Genomic DNA, 17,040 nt, shown 5'->3' on the forward strand with positions numbered 1-17,040 from the left:
CCATCCCTGCTGCCGTGGCAACCCTGCAACTCTATTATATTTTTAACCTGTGGTGAGACAGGTGGGCCCTGCTGCGTGTCAAGTTTTTCAAACGCAGGTTGATGAGCCCAAGTTGGAGCAGCTCTCCTTATCGCCGTCTCCCCAAGTTGACGTGGTCCTTTAGAGCTGTCTGTGGATGGCTGCCACAGCCAGGGCCCCAGTGGGAGATTTGCCACCTTGATTGGGCGGATCTTGTCCCATCAGGCTGTAAACACGCACAGCTATGGGGGCCAAAAGAGGATGCAGACATTGCCCCCAATGTCTCTTGGGATTGAATTTGCCCCTCATCTGTGCATGTAGTCCCTCTAAAACCTGGTGATGAGACTGGTGATGTCAGGGGTAATCTACATGTATAATTCTAACCCAGGACCTGTCAAAAACATTATGCCCGCAGGGTAAGAATATTCTCACAAGCCCATTTAAAATTTGAATGGGTCAGCTTCCTGCCTACCTGTTTAAGCAACTTTCTAATACATTTGTCTGGAGGTGACAACTAAAGTGAGAATGAGAAAATATCTATATAATGTACAGTATATTCTCAGAATAGAATTGTACAAGGGACAGAATAACAAAAACATTATATTTGTTTCAATCTCCTGGTGGCGGATGTAAGTCTGTGTGCGAGAGAGCGCCGGACCAATTTTAAAACAGACGACCAATTTCAGACGATGGAAGATCCAGTCTCTGCCTCGACCTCTGAGACTCTGCCGCTAATGATCAGCTTTTATCTCTGTCTGTGTGGCATATAAATAAATAAAGCCTGAATGAGGTGTTCGCATGTCGACCATTTCCTGGCGGTCGCAGTGAAAGGAGCCGGCGTCGGGGGAGAGCCGTATCCCAAACTCAAATGACATTTGAGAAAATCCATACAAGTCCCTGGCCTTTTGAGAGATGACATGGGGTGAGGAAGACAAATTGCTGCATTTCCATGGTGCAGCAGAGAGTGAAAAAGTCAGCATGCACCTTTTGTTTTTCCTCTATGAACACTGGAGAGAAACATTCAGTGCCTATAGGGAGAACCAGGGACTGTCATATGATTAAAACCATTACAGGCTGCAGACAAGAACGGGGTAATCCTGGTCCCCTGGGTCTCAAATATGATTTATCATTGGACACAGCTACAATAACTGAAATTCAGTAAAAGGCACTGAGTCTAACTCTGACTATGATACTATCACATTGAACTTGTCATAACCGAATGTGCCACAACTTCGTATTGGTATTTAAACCACAACTTTGAATAAATAGACCAACTCACTCTTATCGTAAAAGATATTCATCTCAATTCCAAGTTGTTTGTTCAAACTCTTCACACCTCTTTGAGGCATTTTGTACTTTGACACGTGTGCGAGAACTCGCACTGACACGGAGGAGAGACACTTGTCGCATTTTATCAGCTTTTTTTCTCCAAAACTTGGGGGAGGGGGGTCATAATTCACAGGCTGTCAGTCCAAGGTGCATGTCTCCACATCAGCTATAATTTTCCCACCTGTTCACTTGGGTTGGGTTGTGGTGTGTGTGTGAGTGTGTGTGTATGGGAGTGTGTGTGTGTGTGTGTGTGTGTGTGTGTGTGTGTGAGTATGGGAGTGTGTGGTGTGTGTGTGTGTGTGAGAGAGAGTGTGTGTGTGAGAGTCTGTGGCAGCTGGCAGTTCCCTGCAGGAAGGTGGGAGGAATCCGTGTGTGTGTGGCTACTTTGGGATCTCCAAAGATCTCCTCCAAGCCTGGTTCGAATAGCAGCACACACGCTTGTGTATTAACAGCATGTGCGCTGTACTGTTCTTCTTGCTTTTGGAAAAGTTCAAAGTGATGTGAACACATAGTTTAATTATCTCTGTGAATTTGTTTTTATTCATCTGTTTTTGTTCTCAATTCCAGACCTAGCCAATGGCCCCATTGTATATACATCATAAGTCAGTATGAGGAGATGCCAGCCAAGTGTGATGAGAGAAGTCCCCTCATAGCTGTGGATAGCAATAGCCTCTATCCATCTTTTAGCAAATAAATGTCAATAATACATATCTAATTCATAATAAGTAATTGTAATTGTAATTGTTTATAGACCTGTAGGGACATGTCTTTACTGTTAAGCCTGGGAACAAATTTATAAAGAACATACTTCTTAAACACAGAAATGAAGACAGGTGGATAAGCAACCAGAGCAGCCATCCTAGTCAACTATAGCAAAACATTTAATTTGAAATGCCCTGCTGAGGGTAAAGTTTCACCAGGAACTAGCAATCAAATACTTTAATGTGAAAATAAGCAATGTTAAATTGACTGTTATGGGGTTACTGGACACCTTTAATGGAGTATAATTGTGACAGGTTCATAAGGCCTGTGCAGGATAAAACCTGATTAAATATGCTGTGGAGTCATTCCAGTCACATTGGCATCTCAGTGGGTTTTCTGTGACCGGCCCAATTTCTCAATGTCACTCTGTACGTGCCTTCTACCTGAGCTCAAACTAGCGCTCCAATTTATCTGAGCCTTGAGCAGCGCAAACAGTCTAATGTAATGTGTGCGCTCGATTTTGTTATTTAAAAAAGAAAGGCCTGCAATTAGAATGGCTGTATTATCAGTCTCTAATGGCTGGAACGCCATTATCTTGCACATTTCCCTTTTCAAGTATTAATCAAGTATGACAGAAAATACGTTTTACAGCTAGGATCTGAATGAGTAGGATCTTGAATTGGCAGCTGTGTATTTCACTACTACTATTGGAAAGCTGAACATGATTTGTTAAATTGAAGGCCTTCTTTTATTGCAAATTCTTAAGGTTCAGAACCATTCATGAATTTTCAGATTCTTGTTCAGTATTACAGAACATGTGTGCTTCTGGTAGATACACACTGTATGACTCATTGGTTTAGGAGCGGTGGTCTTTTTATAAGGTGTTCTTGGCACATGTGATCCCTGCCCTCTTTACACCGCTAAGAAATAAAAGCGTGAAAATCACAAGGAGAAAAAAAATAAAGGCCATCACTGACTGCGCTGAACAGACTGGAAGCATGTGCTCTCCTCGCCGCGGTGCTTCGAGGTCACCAAAGGTCGCGGTGTAACGAGCTGGCACTGACCCACAGAGTCAGGCTCATCCCCACAGCACAGGCATCAAAGAGCCAGTGTCAGCACACACCCGCCAGGTACACACACACACACACACACACACACACACTAGGGCTAGGGTGGGAGAGCAACAAAGGGAGTGAAAAACGAGGGGGAAAATGGTCAGGTTCCACTGACACACAGAAAAGAGAGCGAGGAGGAGTGAGGGTGGAATGTGTAGTGCAAGACCTGAACACAAAGTCAGTGCCGGCGAGCGAGCCTGGCCTTACAGCTTGTGTAGCACACCCACCGCAGGCCGACAGATATTCCAATTAACACTCCAGAACCCCTGTAGATGTCCTCTAAGGCTTGTCTTAGCTGGCTCCCCCCTCCAAACACCACCATCATAATGCACTGCGAGAGGAGGATCATGGTTCAGAAACTACTCTCCTTGCCTCCATCTCTTATGCTGCCGCTTGCTTGTATAAGGTCATCCTTAATGACTCTTAATGGCAGCGCACGATTGCCAAGGCAACACAGGTTTATTTCCGTAACTGCACTTTTTCTCTGTCTCACCAGATGGCTGGCCTCCGTCTCTGTCATATCAGTGAAAGAGTCGCCCGCAGGGGGTCTGGCGGATTCCAACCCCCCACTCCCCCCTGTCCAAAATTACAGGGGACTATAAAAATGGAACAGAATGAAAGAAAGTGAATGGAACCGAATGAAAATGGAAACGCAAGTTGTTTGTGTTTTGGGCTGTCATTGGAGATTTCACTCTCATATCTTTAGTTGGGCGGCACTTCCAGTGCACCTGGAATGTGCAAGTCTTTATTTATTTTTATTGTATTGTCACCTGCCTATCTGTAAGTGTGTATGTCACAGATAGAACTGAATGTAATTACAACACCGTTGACAACAGCTTTTTCTCTAGCTACAATTAAAGCAATAAAAAAGCAACTCCTTTCAGCTTGGCGACTGACTGGATGTATATGTCTGTGGATGTATACAGATCCGATCAGAGCCAAGCAAGTCATTTAGACCTGGAGGTGAAACAAAACAAATATAATTGTGAGAAAATTACTTTTGTACAGCTGTAAACATACAAAGTATAATCATTGGGTAGGTATGATTACAGAGCATTTTAGATAATGGATCATCTCTTTGCCTTGCCCCTACATGGTGCAAGTCTATACAACATATTCAGAATGATGTATATCTGCAGCTAATGACAGGGACAGACACCCTCACCATCGGAGAGATGTCCTATTATTCCTGAGCTCCAGAGCCCTGGCTAATGAACTCTGCTATCCCCTATTGGCACATCAGTTCCTCTTGCGTTTCTGACACGTAGCGCGTGCAGTTCTGCTGATCGCGCACATCCCTCAGGCTCTTGAAGTTGTCACATCAGCTGCCGTACTGACAAGACCTGTCGAGCAAAACATCATGCTGGCAAAATGTTCCTGCACCTGCTTTGTTTCCTGCTGCCATTATGTCTCATGTAGACCCCCTCTCCCCTCCCCTTACTCGCTCCCTCTTCTTTCCCTCTATCTCTCTCTCTCACTCTCACACACACACACACACACACACACACACACACACACACACACACACACACGCACACACACACACGCCTAAACATATTCTTCAAAACAGGCAAGAGGCCCTGCATTGCCTTGGTTGTCATCATAACCCCCCACAAAGAATGAGCCAAGAAGCTGTGGATCTTCTTTAGTTTGCACAAAGCATGGATGTTCGAAGTGCCAAGGGTGTGTGGTTGCCTTTCTGGGTGGTTCTGAGGCGGGTGTAGGCTATAAACTCAGAAGTCTCCGGAAAAAAAGGGACCAGAGATGACATGGGAACATGTCTCAACTGACAGGGAGAAAAATGGAGGCAGAAGAGCTTTACCTCTTCAAAAGTCGGTTGAATTAATTGGAAAGCATCGGCTGAAAAGAGCATTATTTGGTAGTTTTCACATGACACGCAAAGATGGCACATCATCCTCTAGTCAAGCACACCCCAGAAAAACAAGCTGCTGTTACATGCGACTGGATTATGCTAATCCAATATGCATTGTGCATGCTCCAATCCTCACACATACAGACACAAACTCTCCCATTTTAGATCATTTTAACAAGGATCAGTTCATGTCGCTAATGAGATTATGGCAGGCAGACGGAATCAAAGACTAACCTACAACAAACCCCGTTGCAAGTCAAGACTGTCAACCGAGTTTCCCTCGTGCCATTCATTCTGACCGCACGTCGACGGCACGCATCGATCCGGACCCTTGATGACACTGAAAATGCCTCATGCTCACTTAATCTTTGCTAAATGACTCGGGGCTGAGCCGCACCGAAAGGTGTGTAGGTGTGCATGGCATGTGAGTCAGTGACCTGCATCGATCGGCCATTTGTATGCAACGGAACGCCGAATGGCTGTTATTTTTGTCTGAGCGAAATTGGCTTTCTTTGCGTGTGGGCGTCTGTGTCATTAGGGGGCTCACACTTTCTCTCTCCTCGCTGCCTACTCACACTAAAAAAACACGGCCCTCTGAAGAGTGGTGTAATCCTCTTGGGTTAAGACAAAAATGGGAAGTGGATAGTGGGAGGATCTGGTGAGAGAACTGTTGGTGGAGGCCTTGCAACATACAGGGAAATCGTTTGAAGCACACAGAACTCGGGGGCTCCAAACTGGAACACACTGTACTGGGAGATTTGAGCTTTATCTTCCAAGTGTGAATGCTTCAGTGCATGGACACCAACATTTTTATAAAGTTCCATCCGGAAATATGTTAGTAGACACATAAACATACCGTCGAAGGGTAGATTTGTAGAGTTATTAATGTATTCTGGCAAATGTAATCAATTACTACTCAATGATCTTTTTTACTCTTAAGTTGAAATGAATCATTTAAAACCATCAGGGGTATTGAACACAAATCACTTTTTTTTTTTTTAAATGCAATTAAAAGGTGCGAAGCTCGCTTCAGTTGATTCGAGATGCGAGTTCTCCAAGGAGCGGTTCCATATGGTTTTAGTCAATGCCTGAATTATGTTTTTTACCCAAATCAATTTGCACGTTGTCTGTGCTGCTCCCGTTCCTTCCTTTATGCCTCTGGTTGCCGCACAAGCGCCTCTTGCTTGCCCCCTCTGCCCCCGGCTCCATCTGAGAGGGACACGCCTTTCATGTCGTCCTTTTCATCCCAACAGCCCTTTGCTACCACCGCCTGCAACCTGCTCTTTGAAGAACAGGACACTCTTCTCTTTCATGCCATTACTCAAGGGAAGGCAAAGTAAGCTAACATGGTGTCATCATGTTTGATATTTACAACTGCGCTCTGGCTTTATATACACTACTGAGATAAAGTAGTCAAAGTAGAGAAAGCGATTCAATATTTTAACTGTAAGATAGTTAGTCAAACTGTCAAGTGGTTCTCCAAATACAGATAGAGTGATAACAATTTGGCAGGATAAAGGATAAAACGGGCAATGATGACAATTTTACTTACTAAGTATGATGGCAAAAAAGGTAGTGAAGTAGTTCCATGAAGTTAATAATAATGGACAATGTACTGTTAGGGACATGGGACAATCTCCAACAACTCCTCAATGATTTGTTCGCAAAGTCTAAAACTAATTGGTTCTGTTTTAGACGAATCTTCCATTAACTCTGTGAAATGGTCACAGGGTACGCTAGAAAAAGGGACAGAGATACAGTAATAACGAGGGTGAAATGCCTTTTAATTTTAGAGTTGTTTACCCAAGATATTCAGATTTTCTCTGGGCTGTGATTCCAATATGTGGTGAGGAGGATAATATACCGCCCACAGATTGTTTGCTCTCCCAAGCCTACAGCAATAAAAAAAACAGGACTCCTGGAACTGGTGAATGCTCAGCTCAGGGAGGGGATGAGGACTTAATCCACTGCCTGAAAGGTAAGATGCGTCTCATTGGTTATTACGTTTCCTAGGGAACAGAAGCAGGCTCCCTAAGGCGAACAGGTTCTACCGAAGAGCCAAGCTGGGCTGCAGAGACTGGTTGAACCCTTTACGGCAGCGCAAACCTAGAGCCGTTCACTGATGCATCCGTGAAGGGCTCTTTCCCTTCCTCTTAAAAAGCGATAGACAGAGCTACATCTTGTCCATTTTCCAACAACCCACTTGTGCATTGTTGAGTTTCCATGGGGCGTGTTGGGTTAAAATCATGGAAAGGATGGAGTGGCTGAGTAGTAGAGGATGAAAGGCTGGCACGCACAATCAAAAGACTGAGGGCACAGCTTAGTAAGTGCTAAACCTGCCACAAGGTGCAAGGACTAATGTTACCTCTATGGATGTTTTTTGATCATTTCATATGCACCACGCATACCACAAAAGAGGGGGTGTTAATGCAGTGTGTGGGTGTGCTGACCCACCGAAACTTAATCTCTGTTCAAATGAGGTAGGAGAACGTTAAGTTTTGAAGATCTTGTTAAAAATCCATGGTTCACCATTAGACACTCTTTTATATTAAGGTATAAAAAGGTAATATTTTTGTATTGCCCTGCCTTTCAGCCTCATATAAAAGGCAGAAATTAAATATTGATGGGGTTCCATAACAGTGCTGGCCTGTACCTTTCTTTGTGCGTGTGTGTGTGTGTGTATGTATGACTGATTTTCTGATATTCTAGTACTTACCCACTAAGCTGTTCTACCACCAATACTTTGAATGCTGGCTCTCTCCATTTTTATCCATTATTTATTCTGTATATTTATTTAATCTTTTATGGAATCATGTTGTATGTGTGCCAATATGTTCTATCCTCTGACACGTGTATGAATCCACCTGCTTGCTCCCGATTCTCTCGTCTCGTCTCCTCCCTTCCCTTCTGCCCTTGAAGTTCTGCTCAATGTTTCTCCCTGTTAAAAGTGAGTTTTTCCTTGCCCCTTAGTGCTTGCTCTAGGGGGTTCAGACTCTGGGCTGGGAAGCGCCAGGAAACAATTTCAATTGTTATTGGAGCTATATAAATAAAATTGATTTTCTTTCTTGTCTATTTGTGTAGATCTCGTAGGTTTGTTTGGTGTTTTACAACCCGTAGGCATAATCTCCCTTATGGTTGTTTCCTCATCAGCATACTGGGCATTTTATTGTGAGGCCGTAGGTGGGAGTGAAAGACATTCTAGTAATAATAATAAAAAGGACAGGAGTTTACATTTAAGACATGAAATGAATATGCTTGGTTAAGGAGATTGATGTAACCACAGCCCATATTTACATTGCACCTTGTCCAACCCTTTTTAAGAAACATCAGGGCAGACTGAATATGCGCTGTATTTACATATACAAAAACAGCAATTCCCTCTTGGCCATACCCTCACACCTCTAGATAAGACCTAGCCACTGCTTTTGCACCTTGTATGTTGTGCGAAATAGGCCTTTAAAACAGTTGAGTTCAAAAGCTTACATATACTAACACTTAATACATTAAAAAACTAAAGAAATCACCACTTCAGAAACTTGTTTCCATGTCTTTTAGCAAGTCAAGTCATGTATTTTTCGCTTTTAATTCACAATATCAGAATACCAGTGGGTCAAATGTTTACACAAATTCACTGTCTCTTTAAACCGCCTGGAAGCTTCTGGAAACAAATGTCTTGACTTTAGAAGCTTCAGATTCAGAGATCAATTTCCAAACGTTTGAAGGTACCACGTTCATCAGTACAAACAATATTACACAAATTTCAACACCACGGGAGGGAGAGCTGTACTGAGTCCTAGAGATTAACCCATTTTGATGCGACAGATTCAAAAGCATCCAAGGACAACAGTCAAGGAACTGGTAAAGTTGTTGGAGGTAACTGGGTTTGAAAGTATCTATATCCACAGTAAAGAAAGTGCTGTATAGTCATAACCTGAAAGGCTGTTCCCCAAGGAGGAAGCCAGTACTCCAAAACCGGCATTAAAAAAGCAGAGTTTGCATGATGAACACCGTGACAAAGATCTTTCCTTTTTAAGGAATGTTCTCTGGTCATAGGAGACAGAAGTATAACTGAAATAGAATAGGCCATAACGATCCATGTTATGTATGGAAGAACAGAAAGGCCTGAAACCCATAGAACACCATCTCAACCAGAACACCATCTCAACCATACAGCACGGGGGTGGCAGCATTATTTTGAAACTTCATCCTGATGACATCAGCCAGGAGGCTAAAGCTTGAACACAAATGGATCTTTCAGCAGGACAGTGATCGTAAGCGGAGTGGCCATCAAAAAGCCAATAGAAAATGTGTGGGCTGAACTGAAAAAGCGGGTTTGTGCTAGGAGTGAGTTGCACAAGCTTATGAAAGGGTACCCCAAGCTTTTGATTCAAGTTACACAATATCAAGGCAGTCCCATCAAATATGAACAAAGTGTATGTAAACGTTTCACCCCCTGTGAATGTGATAAAATAAATAAAAGCTGAAAGTAAAAATCCTCTGTACTATAATTCTGAAATTTCACACCATCAAAATCTGCCAAACATCTAATCAAGGATTTGCCCCGGCAGCGGTTCATTAGGGTGTTGAGGGAGACTCCGCTTCCACATCTTCACCAATCCAACACATTGTTGTGTTCACTCTCCTTAGAATGAAAGCAAGACACAGAAAAAAAAAGCGAGAAGCTTGGAGCCCATACGGTTTGAATTTAACATGCTTGGGTGTAATAATCAGCATGTTCTTATTCCACTCCTTCATTTTATCTCCCTGTCCACTGATGCTTTGGTGGATTAAGAGGAAGAAACATCCCCCCCCACCACCACCAAAAAAAAAACTGACAGGGAAAGATGGAAGGGGGAAAAAACAGTGCAAGGAGGTGGATGCATGAAACAGATTCTTTCTATCGCCATCACTTTCCTCTCGTGATCTCCTCCTTTGTGTTTAGAAAAGATAAATGATTTGGAGCTGTGTGGGAGGCACTCCCCCAGGACGGCGACAGCGATGCCAGGAACTGACAGAGGGACAGCGCTACGGCTGGGGACGCGCTTGGGAGGGGGAGGCGCGGCACCCAAAAGAGAATGAGCATTTAATGTGCGCGGAGGTGAGTGGGCGTCAGTGCTTATGAGCTAGACTAGAGACTACTTCGAAACAGGCTGTGAGGCAAAAGAAGTAGAAAAAAAAAACAGAACAGAAATGGTGTTAATGCTCTTTAAGCCCCTAGGCCAATTGAAAGGAAATAGGATCCAAAGACCCCTACGAAAACTGGCATCAATTTCTTCCCAAGGTCCCACTGCTGACGGTGGGTGGACGCAGTTTGTAGTTTTGTTCTGAAAGCCCCTCGAATTCACCCTCGGAGAAATCAATGACAGCCTCTTTTTTGTCTGCTAAACACCACAGAGAACAAGGCCAAGCTAATGAGTATCATTCATACAAAAACGCGATTAGCCAGATGCGGTGGGGGGTGGTAGGCAGTGCCCTATAAGATATTCTGTTTGGAGTGAGGTTTTTTGGGTTGTGTTTTTAAAGGATTAGGTTGGTGTTGGGGAAGGTGCAGACTCCTACCATAACCCCTCTGCGCTCTTTTGTGGTGTTCCTAGTGCCGTCTAATTATAGCCCTGCCTAGCCAGAAAGGAGGATCGATTTCTGCTTCTGCCCTCCGAAGAGACGAGGCCTATCTTTCTAAAGAGGCAATCTGGCTCCCAGGCTCCAGTCCTGAAGCGCTGCGAGCCCATAGTGGGCGCTCCCATAGGGCAGTCTTCATTCCAGCAGAGCAACCTCAGATCCACATCTTGTGTAGATGCAGAGGTTGATGCAGTCAATGCCCAGTGCATTAGAAGCAACAATGCCTTTCCTTTGGACGAGCCAACGGAAAATAATTGTAATGGATTTTACTGGAAGGTTTTTAACCTTAATTTATTTATTTTTTTCTTGTGCTCTAAACACTGATCTATGTAATGTGTAATAAAGCCTGGTCTTTTTACGTTTAAGCAGTTTGTCAGTGCAAGAAAGAGGGAGAGGATTTTTTCTTCTTCTCTTTTAGTCCATGCTAATTTCTTCATTTTACTCCTCTTCCTGGCCTTCTTTGGCACATCTAAAACCCAAACACGGCCTTAAAGTGATTTTCAGACAAGAATTGTATCAGCATCCGTCAGCAGTGAACAGAGGACATTAGCCTTACAGAATTATGCATCCTCACAGAACACACAATTATGTTTTTAAAGGTTTTTCTTATTGCATTTTTTTTTTTAAATAAAAAAAAACCCAAAACCAACTGTTTTTTTTTTTTGGATGGTTGTATAACAAGGAATATCTCCACCACAGAACATGTTTTCCAATTTGCCCGAGGTGCTGTGGCAGAATCCAGCACATGGCTGAGCAGAGAGTGCACACGCCACCCACACCATTCCTGTCTCTCCTTCCCTATTCAGGGATCACTTTAATCCCTCATAAAGAACCTGCACAGCGAAGGCACTAATCTACTCGTCTGCCTTTTCGGTTGGAGCAACTGGCAAACCAAATGATCCCAATGAGTCAAATCTGACAGTATGGCACTCGTGATGATTTTACATCTTAAAATTAGGTCCACATTTATGATCTGGTTACTAAGGAGACAACCAAAATCCTGTGCACACGCTGCAATATCTATTTTTCCACTAGAACTCACAGTGCTTGGAAAATACTACAATCACGATCTTGCTTTAGGCAACGCTGCCTGAAAGGGTTTTGTAGAAACGTCTAATCTGCTAAAGAAAAAATTTGAGATAGGTGACCTATTAATATAATCCACAAATCAACTAATCTACTTGTAGTACTGGTGTTAAAGCAACTGCGATAAACCTTTTGTTAATCTGTAATATACTTTTAAGAATAAAGCAGTGTTTGAGATGATCAGTAACACAAGACCACATGTTCTTCATTTGTGCCTCAGGGAGTAGGGGAGATTAAATTCATTCTAACTGAAAACAGTCTACAATTAAAACAGATTATTCTGCAGCATTTAAGTTCATTGCATGTGGACAATTATTGTGTTGTTATCAAAGTGACACCAATGAGAAAGCTACTCAGAATGTCATGTAAAAAGTAATTAGAGGGTCTCATCACTAAATTAGCTAGCCTCCAGACCTACAGCTGGGATTAATTCTCATATCAACCTTACATCCTCAAATTAACTAGCCTGCCTAACCCATCTTTTTCATTGTGCCCCACTGAACTTCATCGTACAATGCTGACTAAGGTTTGATGCTAATTAAGCCTAAGGGTGGAGACTGCTGGAGAGTCCGAAGCACCATGACGTCAATGCTGTGGTCATTTTGTGTGTCTTAGATATGATGATTTGACTTGAGGCCATGACGGCTTGGAGCCTATCTTTTACCTCTTTGTGTTACCCCTAATTTGCAGATGGTATTAACTCATAACCGTTTCATCGGCAGGGGCAGCTGGGAATTAAAGTAAAGCGTTCAGTTGCCATCAGTCGCGAAAGTGAAATTTGCCCACCGGTCCGCTGGGAGACGGACGTGTATGAGTACGCCTGCTGTTCTCACACCATCCTCTGTCCAACTGCACCCCTGCGTTTGCCAGTTTTAAAGAGAGACAGAGAGACAAAGAAAGAGAGAGAGAGAGAAAAAATCAAGTGAGGTTTGGGGGTGGTGAGAGACCAGAGGGATAAGGGGTAGATGCAAAATGTGGTGAGTTGCTATGGCAACAGAGACAGAGGGATAAGCAAGCACTTCGGAGTGCTTAAGCGTTTCCCGCACGGAGGCAGTGCTCTTTATGGAAAAGCTCCGAGAGCAGCCAACAGCTACTGATGAAGCTGTTAACAACTCTCCTCTCCCTCAGCACCAGGCGCTGCGTGCCAAGCCAACGATGTGGCCAGGCGTCTCCCGTGAAACTTGGAGGAACGCAGGTGAGAGAAGTTAAAAACAGCTTGATGAAGTTACACTGAAACTTGGCATGTGTGCGTCATGTGTGCATGAGTTGTTTTGTGTGGTGGTGGGGTAAGGGGGTTATTTTCAGGCAGTATGTCTGTTTTATAATAACTATGAACATAAATACCCAATTAACAGAGGAACAGATCAAGTGGTGCACCCTTAACAAGGATACCCACTAGCCAAGATTGAAGAATAGCCTGAAAGTTTCTTGAGGCTATCAAAATCACCAGTGCTTTTAATTTTTTTACAATGCTGCTTTGCAGATGAACCCAAACTCTAGATTGGTATTTTTACTAGTATTGACATATGGCACACTTAAATTAAACTACTTAAAACTGCACCTTTTGAGATTTTCTCATGGTCTGCTACTAACTCATTTGAATTGGGCAGACACACTATTGACTGAGTAAAAACTGAATCATGAGTAAGTAAAATTATTAAGTCCGATTATGATCGCATACATGCATACATGGTTGATTGTTTTAGAGCCATGGTGCTGCACAAGCTCAAACAAAACACAGCACTACACCATTCAATTCTTTTTAATTTGACTGTAATTAAGCAATACTAAACAAAGAAATAGGCTACAGTACATGAAAGTCTACTCCACTCATCCGACATTTACAGACTTTGGTTAGTTCCACAGCTTGAGTGTGCCCCTTCAGTCAAACATTGACAACTGGTTTCTCATTGTCCTTACTGACTTCTTCAAGATTATTTGATAAAATTAATTAAATTATCTATTAATAGCACTTAACACCATTGTTCATAGACACCAACGACACTGACAATGACACCTCTCTCTACTGGAATATGTGAGGGTCAACATCTTTATGATATATACAGATACCTGTATAATTGCACTTTCAGCAAAGATCCTTTACACAGATGTTGGGAAGAAGGACAAGACAATGACCAATGACTGCACTAACAAGTGTGTGAATGAGCTGAAGTAGAATAAGCAGAGAAATACTAGGCTAGCGTTGGGCTGGTTGTCATAGCAGCACTAGAAGTCCCACAAAATACAATATAGTCGAACGACATGATTTGATGACATTTTAAAATACCTTTTTAAAACATTTGTTTAATTTTTTTATAATGTTTTTGTGTGTTATTTAGAGACTTCCACTTTGTGTTATTCTTCGAAAATAACGACTCTGAAGAAATAACTTCACACTGGGATACTTTCATCTTACTTTGGATCCATTCTGATAGATTGGAATAATTAACTCTTCCAAAATATATATTTTTTTTTTCAAAAACAAGTGGAACTAAAGCGCATACCTGTGCATCTGGTGTCAACTGACATGTAAAAGGACTAGCTCCCATGCCAATGTGACTCCCATGGAGTGGATTACCCAACCCAATATGAGCTAAAGCTGTAAGCAGAACGATTCGGAACAACAAAGGCAGGTTCACAGAGTACAAAGCGAGTCCCCACTGAGTCCCCACTGAGAACCCTTTGCTTCATCACTGCCTTCGGTGTAGGTCTCCCCCTCTGACTCGTCTGTTCCTAGCCAAAGCACCCCACAGCTCCCACTTCCTTAACAGTCCCCCCCACCTCCCCATCCCTGCCTCAGTCACCACCACCACCTCTCAGAAGAAGGATGTATCCGAAGAGAAGGCCCCAGCCAGACGGAACTCTTCGCGCATCAGAACACAGAACATGCGCTGGGGCAGGGCCTTGGAGTACGGCGCCGGACGTGGCACACACGTGCGCAGGATCACCTCGCGTCCGGCCGGGGGCGGGAAGTCCGGGACTCCGCCCGCCGAAGGAGGCTTCCTGTCTTCGGCTCCGACCTGCCGTCCGCCGTCCTCCTCCAGTGGAGCCAACAGCGCCGCCTACAGGAAGGAGGACAAACAGTTCACGTGGCTGTAGGAGAAATGCTAATGAAGTGAGCAAGCTAGCCTGAACCTAAAGGCTGCTTCTGCAACAAAATACATTTCTGACACAAACATGGCTCATGTTTAATGAGCAGAGAAGGGGAAAATATTACCAAACTGTTCTCCTTATTAGTACAGAGAAAATTATTTATTTTGCATAATGACAGTGAGAGTGTGGCAGCTTCTTCTCTCTCTAAGCAATTAACAAACTACACTAATTAGAAAGTTGATTACAAATGAGCTAAATGTCTTTTCAAATCAACAATACCATAATAATAAATATCTACTGGCCAGGGAACAGGAGCACAATAAACTAGTAGAATTATGATTCCAAGAGTCTTGTGCTAGAACAAAACTTTTGTTAATGGGGTACAAATACACCCAAGACATTACAAAAAAAAAACAGAAGCAATGGATTCCAAACAAGCTCTTGTGAACCAGCTGGAATGTAAGGACTACTGACATACTACAGTAAAAATAAAACCACCTAATTTCTTAACACCAGGGGGACAGGACAGGGGCACATGACACTCAAACTCACAAACCTCCATCTCCCCTAGAAAATCCTTGTTACGAAAAGAGTCCCGGTTAAGACAATGAATGCGGGGGAACACAACAAAAACTGTCTGATTATCATCAACAGACAACTTTCACAGGATGAAATACGTCTGAGGAGGAGAGGAGTGCTGGTGAATTAGTTGGTAGATGGGCTAGTGGGGACTCTGGTAATGGTTCCTAGGAATAGCCAGTCTAACCATGTCTGCATGTAAAAGCGATCCTACTGGAATCTATGCTAAGAGATTAGCAGGGAGAGACCACAGGTATGTTTGAGAGGTGACAGGGGGTGAAGGAGGGGCGGTACGTGAGTGGTTACCTCATCACTGAAGTCAGCCACCTTGACAAGGATGAGTCAAGCAGCATTAGAAAAAAGGAAGACAACAAAGCAAAAACAAACAAACACAAAAACGAGTGAAATGGAGGACAAAAGGAAAGACAATAATCTATCAGTGGTTGCGTTGAAGAGCAGCAGAGCACCTGCTGTCTTCAGCATAACATCCCTGCAAGCATGCCTCCACACCACACCACACCACACCACACCACACCACACCTCTATGAGTCACAAAGCCAAGTCAGAGACATGCAACTGGGTGTTTTTCATTGGCAGACAGTCAGTCAAGTCAGTCTTAGTGGCATGCGTTAGAGAGCGCTGGTCAAAAACAAAGTGTTCCTTTTAAAAACTGTGTATGTTCTTTTCTCCACTATTTATCTCCGATTCTTAACGGCCTCTCTTCCCAGAAATCTCGGTGCCTTTGAAAGGCTGATTTCTAGTGATTTACATGGGATGCTCAGGATAATTATTGCCTTTCTATTTCCAGCTTGACAACTCAAGGGGTATAATTTAACACTCACGTCGCCCAACATGAAAAAAAATAAAAAATAAAAACGGATTGTGAGAGAGTTTTTAAGCAAAACACATTCAGAGGCTTAGAACTTAGAGGAAATAGCCAATCATGGGCTTTTGCTTTCTTACACAGGTGTGAGTATTTGATTTCCTCCAAAATCATACAGAAGGCGAGCAGAGACAGGCAAGCATGCCGGGGAGTCCACGAAGTGAGCCTGTTCTTGGATAAAGTATGAACTGTACAAATAAATATACATTTTTAACTAATACTGAAGTACATCCATCACTGCACTGCGTGGTTAAATAGGAGGTTCTGTTGCCTCTATACCCCAGGGAAGGAATGTTTTTTGTTTGTTTTCATTCTTGCGTTGGCATGCACACTAATGCCTTGATCATAATTTGGCAATACAAATATCCTTATTTCTACAGCAACAAGTAAACACTATTATCTTTTATCGTTTATTACTCTATTATCTGATAATTAAATCCATACAACTAGCTTACATAGACTGCATTCATATAAAGCAAATATATAGGCGTACATATCAGCAAGAGAACTTCATGACTCCTGAAGAAAAACAAACTGATGAGCAAAGATGGTCTTGTGAGAGGAGGCATACAGTGCAGTCTGAAAATATCCAGTCATATTTACGTTTTGTTATGTTGCAGCCTAATGTTAAAATCCTTTTCTCCCCTCATCAATGTACACTCAATGTACAAACTGAAATATATCACATTGACATTGGTATTCAGGTACTGTCCTCAGTACTGAGCTGACGCCCCCTTGGCAGT

General features: G+C 43.0%; 1 protein-coding gene across 3 annotated transcripts in view; it reads right to left on the bottom strand.

Annotated features, from left to right (window-relative positions):
- Window positions 1–13,488: 13,488 nt before the first annotated feature.
- The window catches only part of rab3gap1 (RAB3 GTPase activating protein subunit 1), a 30,957-nt gene continuing 27,405 nt past the window's right edge, over window positions 13,489–17,040 (bottom strand). The window contains exons 24-25 of one of the 3 annotated variants that reach the window (XM_012826573.3): window positions 15,721–15,741; window positions 13,489–14,804 (exon numbers count right to left, since the gene is read on the bottom strand). In XM_012826573.3, the coding sequence (XP_012682027.1) occupies window positions 14,559–14,804; window positions 15,721–15,741 (267 nt within the window). In that variant the 3' untranslated portion in view covers window positions 13,489–14,558. Of the gene's footprint in view, window positions 14,805–14,852; window positions 15,413–15,720; window positions 15,742–17,040 lie in introns of those variants that run through there. The other 2 variants (XM_031585556.2, XM_012826574.3) reach the window with 2 other exon arrangements.

The sequence above is a fragment of the Clupea harengus genome, chromosome 2 (assembly GCF_900700415.2).
Source record: "Clupea harengus chromosome 2, Ch_v2.0.2, whole genome shotgun sequence".
In the NCBI taxonomy this organism is placed as follows: Eukaryota; Metazoa; Chordata; class Actinopteri; order Clupeiformes; family Clupeidae; genus Clupea; species Clupea harengus.